The sequence below is a fragment of the Bombyx mori genome, chromosome 22, assembly GCF_030269925.1.
Source record: "Bombyx mori chromosome 22, ASM3026992v2".
NCBI classification, from domain to species: domain Eukaryota; kingdom Metazoa; phylum Arthropoda; class Insecta; order Lepidoptera; family Bombycidae; genus Bombyx; species Bombyx mori.
The window spans coordinates 5,430,532-5,449,088 of NC_085128.1; the positions used below are offsets into that span (position 1 = coordinate 5,430,532).

Here is an 18,557-nt window from a genome sequence, read left to right on the forward strand (position 1 = left end):
GGTGGTAGATTCTGCGAAGCGCGGCTCTTGCTAGGGTTCGTGTTAGCAACATCGTCAGGTTTGAGCCCCGCGAGCTCACCTACTAGCCCGGTGACGCTGACATGGTCGCTCTAGACCATCAGCATCATCATCATCATTCTTTCCTATTACCCTCTGCTGGGGTGTAGGGCTCGAATCAAATTTTTCCATTTATATCGGTCTTGGGCAGTCTGTTCTAGCTCCTCCCACGTCATGCCCAATACCCCTAGCTCCTGCTCCATAGACCATGAGCATAGGTAGGAAAAAAATGTAAGTTCGCACTTCGTTGTTTCTTTGTCGCGGTACCAAAAACCAACAAAAATCTTGAAACACTGCGCCAGCACATCGCTTCGCGTGCAATTCGCGCGGTTATGTCGAAACTAAAGTTTGCGCTCAATAAAAATATATCTGCAATGCATTTTCGAACTAGTGGTCTGCGTTTTACCTCCGAATGTATTTTTTAAATTACAACAATGTCTTTAGTCTGAAGCTACAAGATTAAATGTACTATGCGCTTACAGATTGTTGTTGCAATCAAATGCAGACAGCAAATTTTATGATTATAGGTCAACGGGAAGTCTTAAAAGTTTTATGAGTGATATAATAGGGTTTATATCCTTTAATTGCTCTGAATGTAGAAGGCTGCGACTTGGCTCTGCCCCTGGCATTGCTGAAGTCCATGGGCGACAGTAACCACTCACCGTCAGGTAGGCCGTATGCTCGTCTGCTTACAAGGGCAATAAAAAAAAGAGAAATGAGAGACTTATGTATCTTGTCCATCTTACGCCTTACACCTTAGTTGGTCCTTATTTCGAATTTATACTCTGTCCTCTCGTTAGAAAAATGGTCTTAAGTCAGACAGATACACAAGCTGACATACGATTACCAAAATGATAAGGGTTTGGTCTTCTAGAACCTAAAAACCAAAATTGGTTGACAATCAAATCGGTAGGCAGCGGTTTGGCTCTGCCACTGGCTCTAATGACGTCAATCAGCGAAGGTAACCACTCACCATCAGGTGGGCCGTATGCTCGACTGCATACGAGGGCAAATAAAAATTTGAAAAACAAGACTTCAAAACTCGCATGTGTGTTATTTCATTATAATGAATGGAAAATGCATGTATACCTAATAAGGGTACATGCACACAATTCTAAAAAAGAAGGTTCTCCAATTTTAATTCCATTCGATATACGTATTACTTATTACAAATAGAAGGCTGTTAGAAGCCCAGCAACATGTAGTCATAAATAAATAAGTACAATGATCTAAATGCACTTAATACGGCAGCCTAATTGTAAATTAATACGTATGTTTACAAGCTTACTCAACACATTCACATCTGTCTGGAACGTGGTATGTAGCATTTATCCAGATATAACGAATCAGCGTTTTTCTCTATCTGACTGGACGGGCAGGAACGGAATTCAGTTTTACTTTTTGAATATATATTTTTTTATAATTCGGAACATAATAATTTATTTTTATATGAAATACATTCATTTTTCTTGTCGGATCTCCTCAGTTGGTCCCGGTCTGGTGGTAGATTCAGCGTAGGACTGCTCTTGCTAGTACTACTGTTAGCGAGTCTTCCCAGGTTGAGCTGTGTGATCTCACCTACTGTATCATGCGTTGTTAGAATAATCCCTAGGCTACGAACCGGTCATCGTCCTCGCCTAAACCGTCGCTTGTGACGAAGGGCTCGACGAGTAAATGATTCTATGGACACAGCCTACGGAGTTCCTCGCCGGATCTTCTCAGATGGTCGCGTTTCCGATCCGGTGGTAGATTCTGCGAAGCACTGCTCTTGCTAAGGCCACTTCCGGTTTGAACCTCGAGAGCTCACCTACACGCTAGGGTAAAGCTGAAATAGCCTCTCAAGGCTATCAGCGTAGGTAGGGAAAAAAAAGCTACGAATGATTAGGAAGAAAACAAAAATCATTCATTGAAACTACTCCACCGTGCAACGACACAAACTTTTCAACTATTGTGTCACATTACCTGGTCACATAATGTAATATAGAAAATTTGTAGGTATATGATCCAGAACAACTTGGCGTCGCTCGGTGGAGCAGGAGCTAGGGGTCTTGGGCATGACGTGGGAGGAGCTAGAACAGACTGCCCAAGACCGATAGAAATGGAAAAATTTTATTCGAGCCCTACACCCCAGCAGAGGGTAATAGGAAAGAATGATGATGATGATATGATCCTTGAAGCCGCTCTGACTTATAGGCTATCTTTTTTAAGTACTCGGTTTTATTCCTGGAATTGTCGCAGTCGATAGACAGCTATAAAAACTTTATATTGTGGTCGGGATAATCTTCTGTCATCTTTAGCTTTTCAAAAAAAATAATCGATGTTTTTGTTCTGTTTTCTGCTGTTCTTATGTTGTATTCGGCATTAGTAATAAATAATATAATTCTATGACAGGCATTCTTACTGCTAAAAGCGATTTCTTCCCAGCAACCAGTACTCAACAAAAATAAAATTAGTATGCAAGAAAGGTAGGTAGGCTGAAAAAAACGTAAACATATCTTAAGAAGTAAATGCTCGTCAATTTTGCACTTACAATTATAATAGTAAGTAATATTTATCAAGAATGAACATGAAAATACAGCACTAAATTTTTGTTAGAAAACACATTTAGTCACATGTCGTTCAAAAATTTGTGAAAATAATGAAGTAATCACATTAAATGTGCAATTTCGGATTTTCCCTTGTCATACGGGAACCGGACATACAGATAACGAGAAACTCAGACCCCAAGTACGAAATATCTGTATGTTCTTGATTATAATGCGAAATGGGCTTCACCAAGCTATAAGACCAATAAATTGGGAAATTAATTAAGCTTTCTCTGAACAATATCTAAAAAAAATAGCCTTAATCCGTTCCCGTGACTAATACGAGTTGCCTTTAAAGGCGCGACACATATCGAACCTAGTAGAGGAGGTCGGATTTCATAACCATGTCTGGCTTATGCCAAAGTCATATATGTATACTTCAAAAGTGTGACCTCAGGATTGTCCTAGATTTTGTGTTTGTTATGAATTGATTTTGTCTTTGTAAATCATGTTGGAAAGAAACCTTTGGGGATTTTCAATGCCCATTTATTTGTTCATGGCCATTGGAATGAAAATCTCTTGGTCTTCAATTAATTTTGATACTTTTGATACTTTTGTTACTGTTGATAATATCTGTATACTTTTTGCAAAAACTAGCTATTCCTATACCCATTCGTTCATGGCCATTGGAATGAAAATCTGCTGGTCTTCAATTAATCTTGATGCTTTTGTTACCGTTGATAATATCTGTATACTTTTTGCAAGAACTACAAAAAGCTTTGCCTATAATTTCTTGTTAACAATACTGGTGCATCTTCATAAATATAAAGCGGCCTAGTCGTAGTATATTTTAGCAATGTGATATCTAAACGAACAATAGATAAATAGTTTTGAAAAACAGTATTGAAAAAAATTTCAAATAAGACTCAAAATATACTGATAAAGTTTTACAATTGTAAAGTCGAAAAATGTACTGGTATCAAATAAATTAAAAGGAATAGTTTTGATTAGGTACTCTAAATTTACGTTAATCTTTGAAATCTGTGTTTAAGATGTTTTGAAAATATACATTTATGTAACAACATAGATAAACAGTTTAAATATATTGGCATTCTATTATATCGTAAAAATCGTATCTAGATATAATATATTTTTTTTATTGCTTAGATGGGTGGACGAGCTCACAGCCCACCTGGTGTTAAGTGGTTACTGGAGCCCATAGACATCTACGACGTTAATGCGCCACCCACCTTGAGATATAAGTTCTAAGGTCTCAGTATAGTTACAACGGCTGCCCCGCCCTTCAAACCGAAACGCATCACTGCTTCACGGCAGAAATAGGCAGGATGGTGGTACCTACCCGCGCGGACTCACAAGAGGTCCTACCACCAGTAAGATATAATCACGTAAAGTATTATAAAATTACGAGTATATTAGTTTTAAGCAGAAATCAATTTTGTTTCCTTCAGTGGCGCGGGACCCTGCGTCGGGCTGGCGGTTCAGGCAGCAGTTTCAGCTCGGGAACGCTCACCAACAACTCGAATAATGCTCCGCCCACAACCACGGCTCAGTCCCACCACCTCATGTGCAGCATGCGAGACTTCGGTCACACTGCTGGCGGTGACGAAGCAGAGCTACTGCTGTGGCTTCATGACGCTAGACGATCGCAGCCGCTGTCGGAACGTTTCAGGATCCGTATAGCTAGAGATGGATTCTCTAATTATGTAGACCGCCTTCACGCTAACAGCACTTTATTTGCCGTAAGTATAGACTAGTATATATATAAATGTAGTTTTATTTTTATTTTTTATTGTTTAAATGGGAGGACGAGCTCACAGCCCACAGACATCTAAAACGTAAATGCGCCAAAAGGTCTCAAGTATAGTTGCAACGGCTGCTCCACCCTTCAAACCGAAACGCATTACTGTTTCATGGCAGAAATAGGCAGGGTGGTGGTACCTACCCTTGCGGACTCACAAGAGGTCCTACCACCAGGATTTTATGGTAGGCAGCGACTTGGTTCTGACCCTGTCATTGCTGACGTCCATGAGCGGCGATAACTGCTTACCACCACCAGGTGGGCCGTATGCTCGTCAGCCTGCAAAGGCAATGAAAAAGAAAAAATATCTTGAATTTTAAGTCAACCTTTTATATAGCCGACAAACAAGCCCACTTCAGAGTATATGGTCACAGTCGCTCCATGGATCACCACAGACATACTGAAATTTTTATGTTATAATCGAGTACCAAGCAAAGTAAAATGTCATAAAATTCGTTTTCTCGCATTAAAACTGTATAATCTCAAAACTTACTAATTTTGCAGGAGAATGTCTTAAAGGTTTGACAACGAATATTTTTAATATTAATCATCTTTGTAACATTTATTTTTTACCAGGGAGTTACATTATCTGTCTTTTAAAGTAAGCTAAAATTATGTATTCATTTTGTTAATAGTGGTCAAAACATAGGTAAACTAAAAAAAAAAAAACTAAAAGTAAACTACGCTCTTTTGACAGTATTTATGAGAAAAATACTGGTAATACCAAAAGTTTACGTGTTAACTCAATTTCGAATATATTTGGAAATTGTGCACTTTTAATGCGAAGAGGCGAATATCAATTATGTGAAAGTTATATGAATAAGTCTGTGGTTGCAATAAATAATTTGCAACCTATTACGAGGAATTAAAGTAAACGGTGTGTTATATCATTCCGTTTACGTTGAACGATGAATCAAACATTGCAAGCGATGAGTCAAAAATGGGATTGTCGTGCATACTACAACGAATACGTGTACTATCTGCATAACAGCATTTGAAAAACAAAAAAAACTACAAACAACAAGATTGCTACGCTTTTATTCATCAACTTGATTCATTTATAAGTTTATCGTCATACATTGGATATGAATGATAGATCTTAAGAGTTTCAAAATTGACAATCAAGTAATAGTGATTCATTATAATTATGCTTATATATAATGTTATATTCATTTCTATCACAACTTTCCCACTCGGTGCTGTGAAAGTTCTTCAATGAATACGTCTTTCTGGTTATTAACTTATTGGGTGTAGATGGACTGCAATATCATTTACCCTCATCTATAATCTTTAATGGTGGTAGGACCTCTTGTGTTGGAAGGGTGGAGCAGCCGTTGTAACTATACTGAGACCTTAGACCTTATATCTCAGGGTGGGTGGCGGCATTTAAGTTGTACATGTCTATGGTCTCCAGTAATCACTTAACACCAGGAGGGCTGTGAGCTCGTACACACATCTGCGATGCTGCTCGCTAAGCTAGCTGGTTGGACAAAGTTATATAACGCCACCCACTGGCGGCATTTTCGTTGTACATGTCTATGGTCTCCAGTAACCACTTAACACCAGGTGGGCTGTGGGCTCATCCACACATCTAAGCAATAAAAAAATTAAAAAAATTAGCAAATAAAGAATTAGGAACTTATCTTAAAACCGCCTATTGTACAAATGTATCTGCTTTTTTGACTGTTCTATCTCTCTCTCTTAATCTTTAAAACAAAAAAATGTTTTTGTATCTAAGAAATATTTGTCACTTAATATCTCGCCGTCTTTCAGGACTTGTCGACAACAGACCTGACCAGGGAACTGTGGTTGGTCGCGTGGGTGATACGGGTGGGTCGATGGGCCGGCGCTGGCAGCAGTGGCAGTGGCACAGGAGAGAGACGGGGCCCGGTAGCTAGGAGACCTCTGGGTGCCGGTGTGCTTTCCTTAGCAGATTTCCTTAGACAAACCGGGCAGCATCCTGCCGAAAAAGAGTACACCTTCAAAGTAAGATCATTTCAGATTAATTTTAGAACGAATATAAGTCGAAAATTTTAACTTTTCTGTTATTATTATTATTATTTTCTAATAAGTACATCCTTATTACATTAAAAATAGCACTTCACATAGAATACGAAAATAAAATACCAACAACAATATCGGAATAAAATTAAAATAAAACTATCTTAATTCTTGTTATTTATTATATGTATACCTATATTTTCTATAATAAGTTATTGCTAATAGAACACCGCAACAAACCTGCTATATCTTTATCCTTTCCAGAATTTCTGTAAATTAAACGGTTGTCTGGAAGAGATCGCTTTTAGCGATAAGACCGCTTATTGTACAAATACATTTGCTTGTTGACTTTTTTAAATAGTAATTGTGTTTTGGTGTGCAATAAAGTGTATTCTCTCTCTTGACCTATAGACTGGTTTGGATCTATAGTGCTCAACGTTGAGTAAGGAAAGCACATTTATTACAATCATACCGCAAATGCTTCCGAATCGAAGTCTCATCTTTGTTGATACACCTTTCGAATATTTGGGATCGGAATTCATGATTCTTTCAAGATGAAAAAACCGAATCGTAATTGCTTGGGATATAAATAAGAACGGTACGACACTGTGGCGATAACGGGTAGCTATTATTAAGGGCAGATAGCTTACTAACTGATTAATAACTTAATGGCACTATTATCATATTATGTTCTCTGATATATAAAGAGTCAAAGGTGGAATTGATCTATGATAAAAAAGAGTTACAACATATGTCACAAATAATACCAATATACAGTAAAAGCTTCTTATTCGCGCTTCCTTCATTCTCATTTTCACTATTCGCGGATTAAAAAAATACAACCCTATTCCTATATTTGCGCCCAAAGATTTATTTATTCGCAGATCTAATAGGTACACACAAACATTGATGAAAAGAATTTGTAGGTATCCAACCGAATATTGTAAACGCTTTTTCAAGTGGACTAATAAAAAAGCAAAATAGACCTTATTATAACTGTATCTAAGTTATGTTTATATTTTTTGTCACCTAGGAACGCATCCCTTATAACCCCATATATATAAATTATCATTCCATATTTACGGTTTCTGTATTCGCGGCATATTTACGGAACATACATACATATATAGCCCTATATATGTACAGCCCTGGAATATAGAGCTTTTACTGTATTCAATACGAATGCTATGTCCTAGAATAGCTCTATCCTATATCTTCCTGTCGATGACGTGAAATATGACTAATGGATATCGCATAGTGGACAGCAGTGTTCTTTTAGTATTATATTAAACTAGTGTAATGCGATCGTCAACTAGCACTTACTCGTGGTCTGAGCCCCTACCATCTCTTTCGGTTTAAAGAGCAGGCAGTGACGGTATAAATTCAATTGACCTCATTTATCAAAGCTTTCATGCTGTGATGTAACAGTATTAACAGTAGTCAGCGGCTTGGCTTTCCCTCTGGCACTGCTGAAGGCATGGGCGACGGCAACCACTCACCATCCCGCCCCCCTTAAAATCACTTGGCCCGTAAGCTCATTCTTCCATCTGCCAAAATAAGAATAGTGTAATGTTCGTTATTTTCTAGGTATACCAATGCGAGGAGAAAGAATTCCATCAGCTACATGACATGCTTATACGAAAGCAAACAAACAAGTGCAATATTTTACCCGGACAACCGAACTACGGTTAGTAATTCTTTTAATTGCTTAAACGGTGTTTCCCGAGCGCTATGACTTGTCCTTCTTCAAACGAGGCTTGTGCAGAGTACTCAACGGTAGCCAGCGGCTTGGCTCTGCCCCTGGCATTGCTGAAGTCCATGGGCGACGGTAACCACTCACCATCAGGTGGCCCGTATGCTCGTCTGCCTACAAGGGCAATAAAAAAATGTAAGGTCAGTAGACTACACACTATGCAGTATGGATTACATCTATACTAATATATAAATCTACAGTGGTTTTTACGGATGTTCCGTTATAACTACTGAACCATGCACCTGATTGACTTTAAACTTGGTATCCATGTAGAAAATACATGTCCTTAATAGATAGGCTAATATTTACATGACTGTTGGACTCCCTAATAATAATGAAAATAAATAATAATGTTAATTTTAAATGCCAAGCGAAACGGGCGAGTACGGCTAGTTTTTAATAAAACTCAATTCGTTTTTATTGCAGTTCAAAGCTCGCGTGATGTTAAGTGGTGTTCAGGATTGAACAAAATGATTAAATTATAATTTGGATACTTTTACTGTTCATTGCTTCCGCGCGATTCCATTTTCATAGTTTTTTGACAATATTTGACACTTCATTCTAGTGAGTTATAAAAATATATATTTAAATACAAAACTGAAATAATTTAATTATTTTATTTTATTTATATATTTAAATATCTTATTTTACATTTTTTGTTTTCAATATACATACCTATATATGTACGATATGTCTACCCAAACACATGCGATCCAATTAGTTTTCCAGTTAGTCCAGTTAGTTTTCCAGTTAGTTAGCCCTATTAAAATAACTTACACTGAATTTCTCGGGAACGAACGCATACAATTGAAAAATAACCGCATTCAAACCGCATTCGTGCAGATCTGACGTTCACGTATCTAATTTTCCTGTGTTTGTTGCGGTCGAAGTTACCAGTTATTCAAATGTGTGAATGACTAGCTTAGCTTACCCAATGATACATTTGTTTACCGGTTCTGTATGCCTAGTGAGCTTACGAAAGAATGGAAATGAATATAAGCGCGTTTATCGACTCAACCCGTACCTAGTTAAAGTACAAAATTGTATAGCCAAGTTTGGTTTTTAAGTAAACAAGAGCCATAGTTCATTTCCTCTAGTTCAACTATTTAGTTAACTTAATTTATTTTTTGTAAATTTCCTAATTTACTTTAGTGTTTTTTAATAATCTTATAGACCACTTATCCGTGTAAATCTGAGGTTTGTCCTAACTATGTCGGTTCTTAAACAAATTTATAAAATCCACGATTTGATACACACGAGAGTAAAGACAAAAAAATCCCTCTAGTGTGAAAAAAACTAAAACTGGTTAAAAAAAGGTTTTAAACTTAAACAGCTACTTGTATAATAATATATCGGCCTCCTTTTAAAAGTTGATACCTACGCATTTGGTAAATCTCAGTCACATCGAAAATATTTCATTTTGAAATCACTTTAAGACAACTGCTCATTTCAATTTATATTAGACTTATGTCTTTTTTTGTCTAAAATGTAAAATCGATATAATAACTGACTGACTCGGTGGTGCAGTAGTTAGCGATCATGACTGTTGCGCCGAAGGTCGTGAGTTCGATTCCCGCATCGGGCAAATATTGTGTGATGAACAGATATCTTTACTCTTTGTCTGGATGCTTATTATCTATGTATGTATATATCTATAAGTATGTTTATTAGTCTCTACACTCATAACACTGGGAATCCTAAATTGGGACCGGACAACCGTGCGTGATTTGTTCCCAGTTATCATAGTTATCGTTAAGGACGTGAATTTCTTAGGGGAGCTGGTTGCTGAGGATGGTCCATGAGAACTTGCATACATCAGAAACTAGAAACTAGTTGTATCGGAACCACGTTATGTTTCCGAAAAAAAAAAACAAGAAAACTACGAAGATAAAGTTCTTAAGACAGAAAAACGAGGAATCCGTATATAGATGAATTTTTATCATGGTTGTTCTGAATGCCCCGTGAAGGAAATTTAATGCACCATGGGCAAAATTACGAGCCATGGAAGAGGGAAATGATGTTTTAAAGGCTTTTGTCACTATCAACTTGATAGTATCAAGTGTGCAGGCGACAGCGCAGACTGACTTTTAGGGAAAAGACTATGTTCATTATCTATGAATTGTTTTTTTTAATACAAAATACAGCGTGTTGTATTTGTTCAATAAACAGGCTTAAAGAATAAAGTAATTACATTTTTAATTTCAAATTCCATTTTGTGACTTGTTTTAGTATCTTACCTATAATCGTAGTATTAAATAAAATAAAAAATCTTACGTATTAACGTAACGAAGTTTATCTACAGGTATAGTAGTTGCTCTTCGTCTTCTTGCAAATTCTGGTAGCGTGACGGAAGCTGTTGCGTCAGGCGCCACCATCACTGCGAAACGTGGATTCCCTGACGTCATCATGCCGGGAGACGTCCGCAACGACCTCTATCTGACCTTGGAGAAGGCTGAATTCGAACGCGGCGGCAAAAGCACGGCTAAAAACGTTTTAGCCACTGTCACTGTGCATGACAACACGGGACAAGTAATCAGTGTAAGTACATATACGTAATATTACTTTAGACTTGGTGTGTCCTGCGGCTATGTCTGCGTTGTATGCTAAAAATAGTAAACGGCTTTATGGAGTTTACTGCTGAAGAATAACCTCAATTTGAAGCCTACGGTACAAGAAAATGATTAGTAGTAAAATCTAGTGTTGACATAATCATTTTGTTTTTAATCCTCATAGAATAATAGGTTTCATTTTGCAGCAATTAAACATAAAAATTTATTGCATTCAGCAGTTGCGCCCCATCAAGGGTCAGCTTAGTAAATATAAATATATTACATGATATAAATATATAAATTAAATAAGTGTGTAAAAAATTTCCATATACAGCAGTCAGTTAAGATATTACATAAATAATTTATTAACTAGTGCTAAGAATATTAATTAAATTATTCAGTTTAAATAAAATTTAAATTCTGTTGGATCTATCTTGCAGAATATATCAAAATAGCTCTGTAAACTGCGTAGATAGTGGAGAACTGTGAGGGAGGCCCAAGACCGGCAGTAGACGTTTAAATTTTCTTTTTTTATATAAGACAAGCTTTTATTTGTGCTTTATACCTATTGTATATTCAATGAAAACCTAAAAAAAAACTCCAGTCGCGCATTGGATCTGACACTCTCATTTTAAATAGATATATCGTAGGTAATTACCTTATCTTGTTGTTAATTTGTAGCAAATCTTATTCTTTTTTTTATGAATGAGGTATTACTGGTGACCCAGAGGATTTTTTAGTTTCACCAAGACAGGTGAGCGAGCAAAGGCTCAGCCAGGAGAGGTGGCATTTACTAACAATTGCCCGAGCGTCCAATATTTTTTCCTTACTATTCTGATAGCTTTGAGAGGCTATATCAGCTTTACCCAAGCATGTAGGTGAGCTCTCGGGGCTCAAACCAGGAGTTGTTTCTAACACTGACCCTAGCAAGAGCAGTGCTTCGCAGAATCTACCACCGGATCGAAAACGCGACCCACTGACAAGATCCGGCGAGAAACTCAGTAAGCTGTGTCTATGAGTTAATTTACTCGATGAGCCCTTGGTCGCAAGCGACGGGTTCTGCGAGGACGGTAACCGGTGTTTGAGATACCTAAAAGCACCGTTAATGGATCGGGAGGCTTCGTAATAACGTGTTTAGGGCGACGTCGACTGCTTACCATTCGGTCCACGGGATCGAGTATGAGGAGACCTAACAACTCAAGGGAAGATCTTGCAAGAAACTCAGGGGGCTGATTCATGGGTTAGGTTGCACGTTGAACTCTTTGCCGAGTTCCACGTGTGCGGTTATTCTAAAAAAAATACTAATGAAATATTTTTTATGTCCCATTCCCAAATAGAATGTTATATTGATACCATATGATACAAATGCGAATCATTGTAGGACTGCGTGTGGGGCGCGAGCGGGAACGGCTCGACGTCCTACGAGTCACTGGTGCTGTACCACAACAACAGTCCGGCGTGGGGCGAGCAGCTGCGGCTGACCGTGCCTCTGGAGACCTTCACCCACGCGCACGTCAGGATCGAGTTCAGGCATTGTTCGAGTAAGTCGAATTTCGTATATAAATAATAATAATAAGCCAATTTTATTTTCAAAAACAAAGAAAGAATAAAAAAATCTATATGCGGGGTATTAAACTTCCGTGACCTAATAGGGAAATTCAGTAGGATGCTTCGCGATCGACTTTAACGATAAAATAATAATATTGTATAAAATAAGGACATCTAAATACTGATTTTCTTTTCAATTCGATTTCTTATTATTTAACTACTTCGATATCTCACTATTCGCTCACAATCAGAAACGGTACCTATATCTTTACTACCTAAGTCTCTCATTCCTAACCGCCTAACTTAATTACTCAGTAATAGGTTCTTATGAAGCATTAGGAACCCATAGGATTGGCACCATTATGTCTTTCTGTTTAATGTAATGATGCAGTCCGGTTTGTGAGGCGGGTCATTGATAACCTAATACGATATAATTAAAATGTAATGCTCAAAATTTTATACATGCTTAAGGCATGGCATGTTATGAGCTCTCACTGGTAAATATCACTCATCTTGCGTATTCTGGCCACGGAATATCATTCATACTTCAAAGTCGTATACGTTGATAAATAAGTTCTGGTATTAACCAACTTAATAACATAGAGTTCGATAGAGCAGTAAAATTTTTAAATTGTTTTATTATTATTTATTTAAGCGCGCGATAAGAATGAGAGGAAACTGTTCGGGTTTGCCTTCGCAAGGCTGATGGAGGCGAGTGGGGCCACACTAAGGGACGGAGCACACGAGCTGCACGTGTATAAATGCGATGACCCTTCCAAGTGAGTGAATGGTGTTATTGTCATATTTGCTCACGACTAGCGGTCCTGTCGGGCTCGAGGACTGGGGCAAAGAGACCAAAGAAAACGATGTGAGACGGCGTGCGTGCTCATACCATCGCCCATGGACGTCAGCAATTTTAGGGTGCGGGCTAAACCGCTGTCTACCTCAGTACTCTCCGTAAGCCTCGTTTGGCGCCATAGCTCTCAAAAAACATGATTAAGGATCTCCAGTTTAGTGTTAAACGGTCTATGGAGTCAAATACATACAAAAGAACCGCTGAAATTCAAACATGAGACCTAATTGTCGTATTGGATCAAGACACACACACATTTTAACCCGCCGAGATAGTGAATTATCCCAATTCCAGACTGCTAACAGCAAGTTACTTGTCGCTGCCGTCGTGCGCCAACGACGCGGCGCGCGCGGCGCCCCCCAACGGCGTCGTGCCCTCCTTCCAGAGAAGCTCCAAAGAGAATTGCACCATCAGCACTTTATTGTGTTCCACTAAGCTAACTCAAAACGGTAATTTTACATGATTACGTGCGAAGAGTTAATTGTAATACGTATTGGACAAATTGAAAGAGTCTTACAATGAGTTAAAAAACCCAACCTATCATTTCTATCGAAGATATAAGATCCGACGTAAGCAAGCTTCGTTATAAGCGGCGCAGTCAGATTAAATCAATATTTAAAACTAGTGAACAATTGAAAAATATTCCCGAATGAAGTTTCAGAACGCGATATAACGACACCCGAAAATGTACTCTATCTTTAAGCGATAAAATAAAAATATCTTTGTTTTGTACTAACAGAGGACCTATTAGCCCTCCTCCAATGGCGCGCCCACCCTGAGAAAGTTCAAGAAACATTACTGAGGGTGCTCCGGCTCGGCGACGGACTGAGCTGCGAAGAGCTCATCAAGTTCCTCAGAGACGTCTTAGATGCTTTATTCGCTTTGTTCTCGACTGAAGATGGTAACAGGTAAATAAAAATTATATTTGATTAAATTAAATTAAATTAGATTAAAATAAAATATTCTTTGAAGTTTTTAAATCCTTGATTACTCACCATGCAAATTCACTTTATATATATATTTTTTTTTTTTCATAAAATCCAACTAGAGTACTTAAATTCAAAGTATGCTTAATCCTTTTAGTACGGGACTTATTTTCACATATTTTACAGAAAATTATAAAGAATTTTTGAAAAAAAGAACCGATTACAGTATCTTAAATTCAATCAATGCTAAAGTCACAGCAAACATTTTTTAAGGTTAATACTTTTTAACTTAATAAAAACTTGATAAATGAGCGCGCAAACAGACGGCCGTACTGTTCGATAACTGAAATAAAAATGGCGCAATGAGTCGGCAATCCGACGCTCCATACTTTGTACGCATTAATACAGAGTCGTAATATCGACTGTTTGCGCGAATCGAAGGGTTAAGAAAAAAAAAAAAAGTTGTTGTAAATAATATTATTAAAATTTGTTTCAGCACTCCACACTCTGGTACCGTGTTCTTGGTGCTTATATCGATATGCAGTTTGCTTGACGAAAGCAGATTCCAACATTTTAAGCCGGTCCTTGACGTGTATATCGAAGAACACTTTTCTGCTGCCCTTGTTTACAAGTACGTATTTTATTTTCAGTATCTACCCAAATTAAAAGTATAAGGTTTATCTCCGTCTTGCCTTTGCCTCGTGCAGTGGAAACGGCACAACAAGAATCTACAACCAGCAATCTACGTGACGTTAATAATCGTTTGTAAGGTAACATAGGATAGGATATTGCTTAGATGGGTGGACGAGCTCACAGCCCACCTGATGTTAAGTGGTTACTGGAGCCCATAGACATCTACAACGTAAATGCGCCACCCACCTTGAGATATAAGTTCTAAGGTCTCAATTATAGTTACAACGGCTGCCCCACCCTTCAAACCGAAAAGCATTACTGCTTCGCGGCAGAATATGGTTGGAATATCTTGTTACTTATTAAGCAAAGCTTAATCCGATGCTCGATCGTGCACAGAGGTCTCCTGTCGTCCGTCCAACACTGCGCGGAGTGGGCCGCGGGGGCCGAGGGGCAGGAGCCGATCCGCAAGTGTCTCCGCTCGCTGGGCGCTGTGTTCAGATTGGCGGTGCAGTCCCGCAGACTGTTCGCTCGTGCGACTGGCGGACAATACGAGGACAGCTTTAGGAGGGACGTTCGAGCCGCCCTGCACGCCCTGAAGGCATTTGCTCAGCATCCGCACAGAGAACATCTGGCGCCAGCACAGGTTAGTTTTGAATTTTCTAAATTTCATCAATTGTTTTTTTTTTTATTAATAATCTAAAAAGCTATAAAAGGTAAGAATCTCAACATTCTAATGCGCTCCCCTTTGGACAGTGAAATTAGATTAATTCCCTCTTAATCAACTTATCATAGTGATCCCATCACTTACTTCGAGAAATGATGTAACACTAACTCGTGTGTGTTGACAAAATGATCTATAAAATCCATAGTAGTATTATTGTTCGTCGACTGACTCGACACGTATTCGTAGTAACTCGAGTGGTACTGTATGATTATTTTCTCACTTCCGAATTGCTACTTAGTACGTGACATACAGGAGTGCGTGTTGTTCTGTATAGATAGCGTTGATGACGTCATGGGCGAGCGTGGCGCGCGAGGTGTCGGCGGCGCTGGGCGCGGCGGAGACGGCGCGCGTGTCGGCGGCGGTGCTGGACGCGCCGGTGTCGCCGCCGCCGGCGCTGGCGCACGCACGCCTCGCCGCCGCGCACCACACGCTGCGGGGACCGCTCGGCGAGGATCCCGGTACCACAATATTTTTTTCTACCTGTTCTATTGACCTCGAGACTTTTTGGCGGGAACGCGAGGAGTGAAGTTGTGTGATTTGTTTTATTTTATCTATTTAGTGTTTCTTCAGTGTGTTATAATGGTGGTTTATTAACTGTATCTGTGAAAGTGCACAAATGTGGAAAAATGAAACAAAGTCGCTGAACGTAATTTCTCAGGATCTTCCAAAAAGTCCACTGAAAAAATCTCAGTAAATGACCACCACTTTACTGAGATTATATTTCATCCCATATCATCTAATTTCATTTAATTTCATCCCAGTTGATTAATGTCTCAAATTAATCATCTTCATTTCATTTCACTCCATATAATCATTTTTCATAAAAATAAGAATATAAATTAAAATAAAACATGACTTAAAGGTCTTGGTTACTAGGTCAAAAAGTCCCTTAAAAAAATATTGACTTCGAGGAGTCCTACTAGATTCACCGGACGAGTAGGTGAGTTCACGGGGCTCTAACTTGTAGATCTACCATCGTATCGGAAACGCGACCCACTGAGAAGATTGGGCGAGAAACTCAATGGGCTGTGTCTGTGGGTTAATTTACTCGACGAGAACGGTGACCGGTGCTTGGGGTTTCTAGTCCTAATCACCGTTAGTGTGTTGGGAGGATCCTGAAATTACGTGCTTAGAGCGACGTCGACTGTTTACTATTCGGTCCGCAGGAATGCATTCTATTCAGAATCTATTTATTCTTATTTTACTGGTGGTAGGAGCTCACGGCCAACTTGATGTTAAGTGGTTACCGGAGCCCATAGACATCTATAACGCAAATGCCGCCAACACCTTGAGATATGAGTTCTAAGGTCTCAGTAGAGTTATAACGGCTGCTCCACCCTTCAAATCGTACCGCATTACTGCTTCACGGCAGAAATAGGCAGGGTGGTGGTACCTACCCGTGTGGACTCACAAGAGGTCCTACCACCAGTAATTACATAAATTATAATTTTGCGGATTTGATTTTTATTACACGATGTTATTTCCTTCATCGTGGAAGTCAATCGTGAACATTTGTTAAGTATGTATTTCATTGGAAAAATTAGTACTCGCCTGCGGGATTCGAACACCGTTGCATCACTAGATACGAACGCACCGAACGTCTTATCCGTTAGGCCACGACGACTTAAAACAGAATACAGTCCTGACAATAACTGTTCACAGAGGCGCGCAACATAATACTGACGACGGCGTGCCACCACTTGCGCGTGCACCTGGCTCGGCGCGACGAACTGTTCCAGTGCGCAGAGATGCTGGGCGAACTCGTCACGTTGCTCTGGAAGAAGAGAGACCCGGAACTGTTGGCTGACGACGACGAGCTCGATCCGGACGTGGACGTGCTGTGTCTGAACACGCTCGATGTGCTGGTCGAGACCGTACTGCACTTGATCGGAGGCAACTCGCCCGTGCTCGTGAGTACGAAATCTACTACAGAGTGCGCTTAGTGCGAGTTTTTAACGTACTCGATAGCGTAAAAGTTAACCCAATTTTGTATGCAGTTGGAACAGCGCCCAGTAGGCAGACGTTCCAACTGCAATGTAAATTTGATTAACTTTTACGCTATTGAGCGCACTGTGTGCTTAGTGCGAGTTATTTAACGTACTCGATATCGTAAAAGTTAGCTCATATTTGTATGGAATGGGATCGTTTGCGTACGTTTGCCGCTAGGGGCGCTGTTCCAACTGCATACAAAAATGGCTTAACTTTTGCGTTATCGAGAACATTAAAAAACTCGCATTAAGCAAACAGGCCTCCAATCAAGAAGCTCTATTTGAAAAGTAAATAGATATTATATCGTTTTTAAAGAAATCTTCTATTTATCGTCTTCAAGAAAAATATTAAAATTTATTATTTATACTTGTGCATTGTGATCATTATCTTAGTAATACGAAAAAGAACATATATCAAACATACATTAATGTGAATTTTGTGTACAGGGTTCGATGGTAGCGGCTTTACTGGGCGTAATGGAACTGCTGAGGCCAATACATTATCAGCGACTGTGGAGCCATCTCGCCCCTCATCCCCACGACAGGAAACCATTAAAGGACTTCCTCATGCGAGCCTTCCTCGTATTTAGGCATCTCATTGAACAAGACGTGAGTAACAATAGAACAAAAACTTAACGTTAATTTCGGATTTTAATTAATTTAAACTAAAACAATTGAGTTCATATTACAGGTGTTTCCACCAGACTGGATGGTACTTCGCGTACAGAGTTGTAAAGTCTTATTGTCTGCCCTACAAGATCTCGCAGAGCCGTTGCTTGAAAGGTTTTTGGGAGAAGAACCACCTCAGTTCGATACACAGGTACAATTTTAAGTTTGATGCCCCAATCGTTTGATCAACATATTTTTGGTGCAGCTGTTGAAATACATCCACCGCTAAAAATCACATTTCTCTTGTTTTTTTGGTGTTATTGTATCAACTAGACAAAAATTACACATAATAGTCGTAAAAGTCTTCATTATTTTTTTGTCTTTTTCTAATAAATTGCAGTCTATGATGCACTATTAAAATTTGAATATGCAAAATAGATGAAATATGAAGGAATTTTTAACGACATTTTAAGCCTAACTTTGGTGAAACAATTTAATAATATTATTATTATTATTTTTATTTTTCAAAAGTACCTATTTATTTCTAACTAGCTGACCCGGCAGACTTCGTA

General features: G+C 38.8%; 1 protein-coding gene across 1 annotated transcript in view; it reads left to right on the forward strand.

The window, feature by feature from the left end:
- The window catches only part of LOC101744579 (dedicator of cytokinesis protein 3), a 76,798-nt gene that overhangs the window by 31,343 nt on the left and 26,898 nt on the right, over positions 1-18,557 (forward strand). The window contains exons 6-19 of the mRNA XM_004931995.5: positions 4,052-4,342; positions 6,175-6,387; positions 7,990-8,089; positions 10,458-10,693; positions 12,086-12,245; positions 12,908-13,031; positions 13,400-13,554; positions 13,845-14,013; positions 14,528-14,662; positions 15,061-15,307; positions 15,663-15,846; positions 17,051-17,298; positions 17,824-17,985; positions 18,068-18,196. Of these exons, the coding sequence (XP_004932052.2) occupies positions 4,052-4,342; positions 6,175-6,387; positions 7,990-8,089; positions 10,458-10,693; positions 12,086-12,245; positions 12,908-13,031; positions 13,400-13,554; positions 13,845-14,013; positions 14,528-14,662; positions 15,061-15,307; positions 15,663-15,846; positions 17,051-17,298; positions 17,824-17,985; positions 18,068-18,196 (2,553 nt within the window). The remainder of the gene's footprint in view (positions 1-4,051; positions 4,343-6,174; positions 6,388-7,989; positions 8,090-10,457; positions 10,694-12,085; positions 12,246-12,907; positions 13,032-13,399; positions 13,555-13,844; positions 14,014-14,527; positions 14,663-15,060; positions 15,308-15,662; positions 15,847-17,050; positions 17,299-17,823; positions 17,986-18,067; positions 18,197-18,557) is intronic.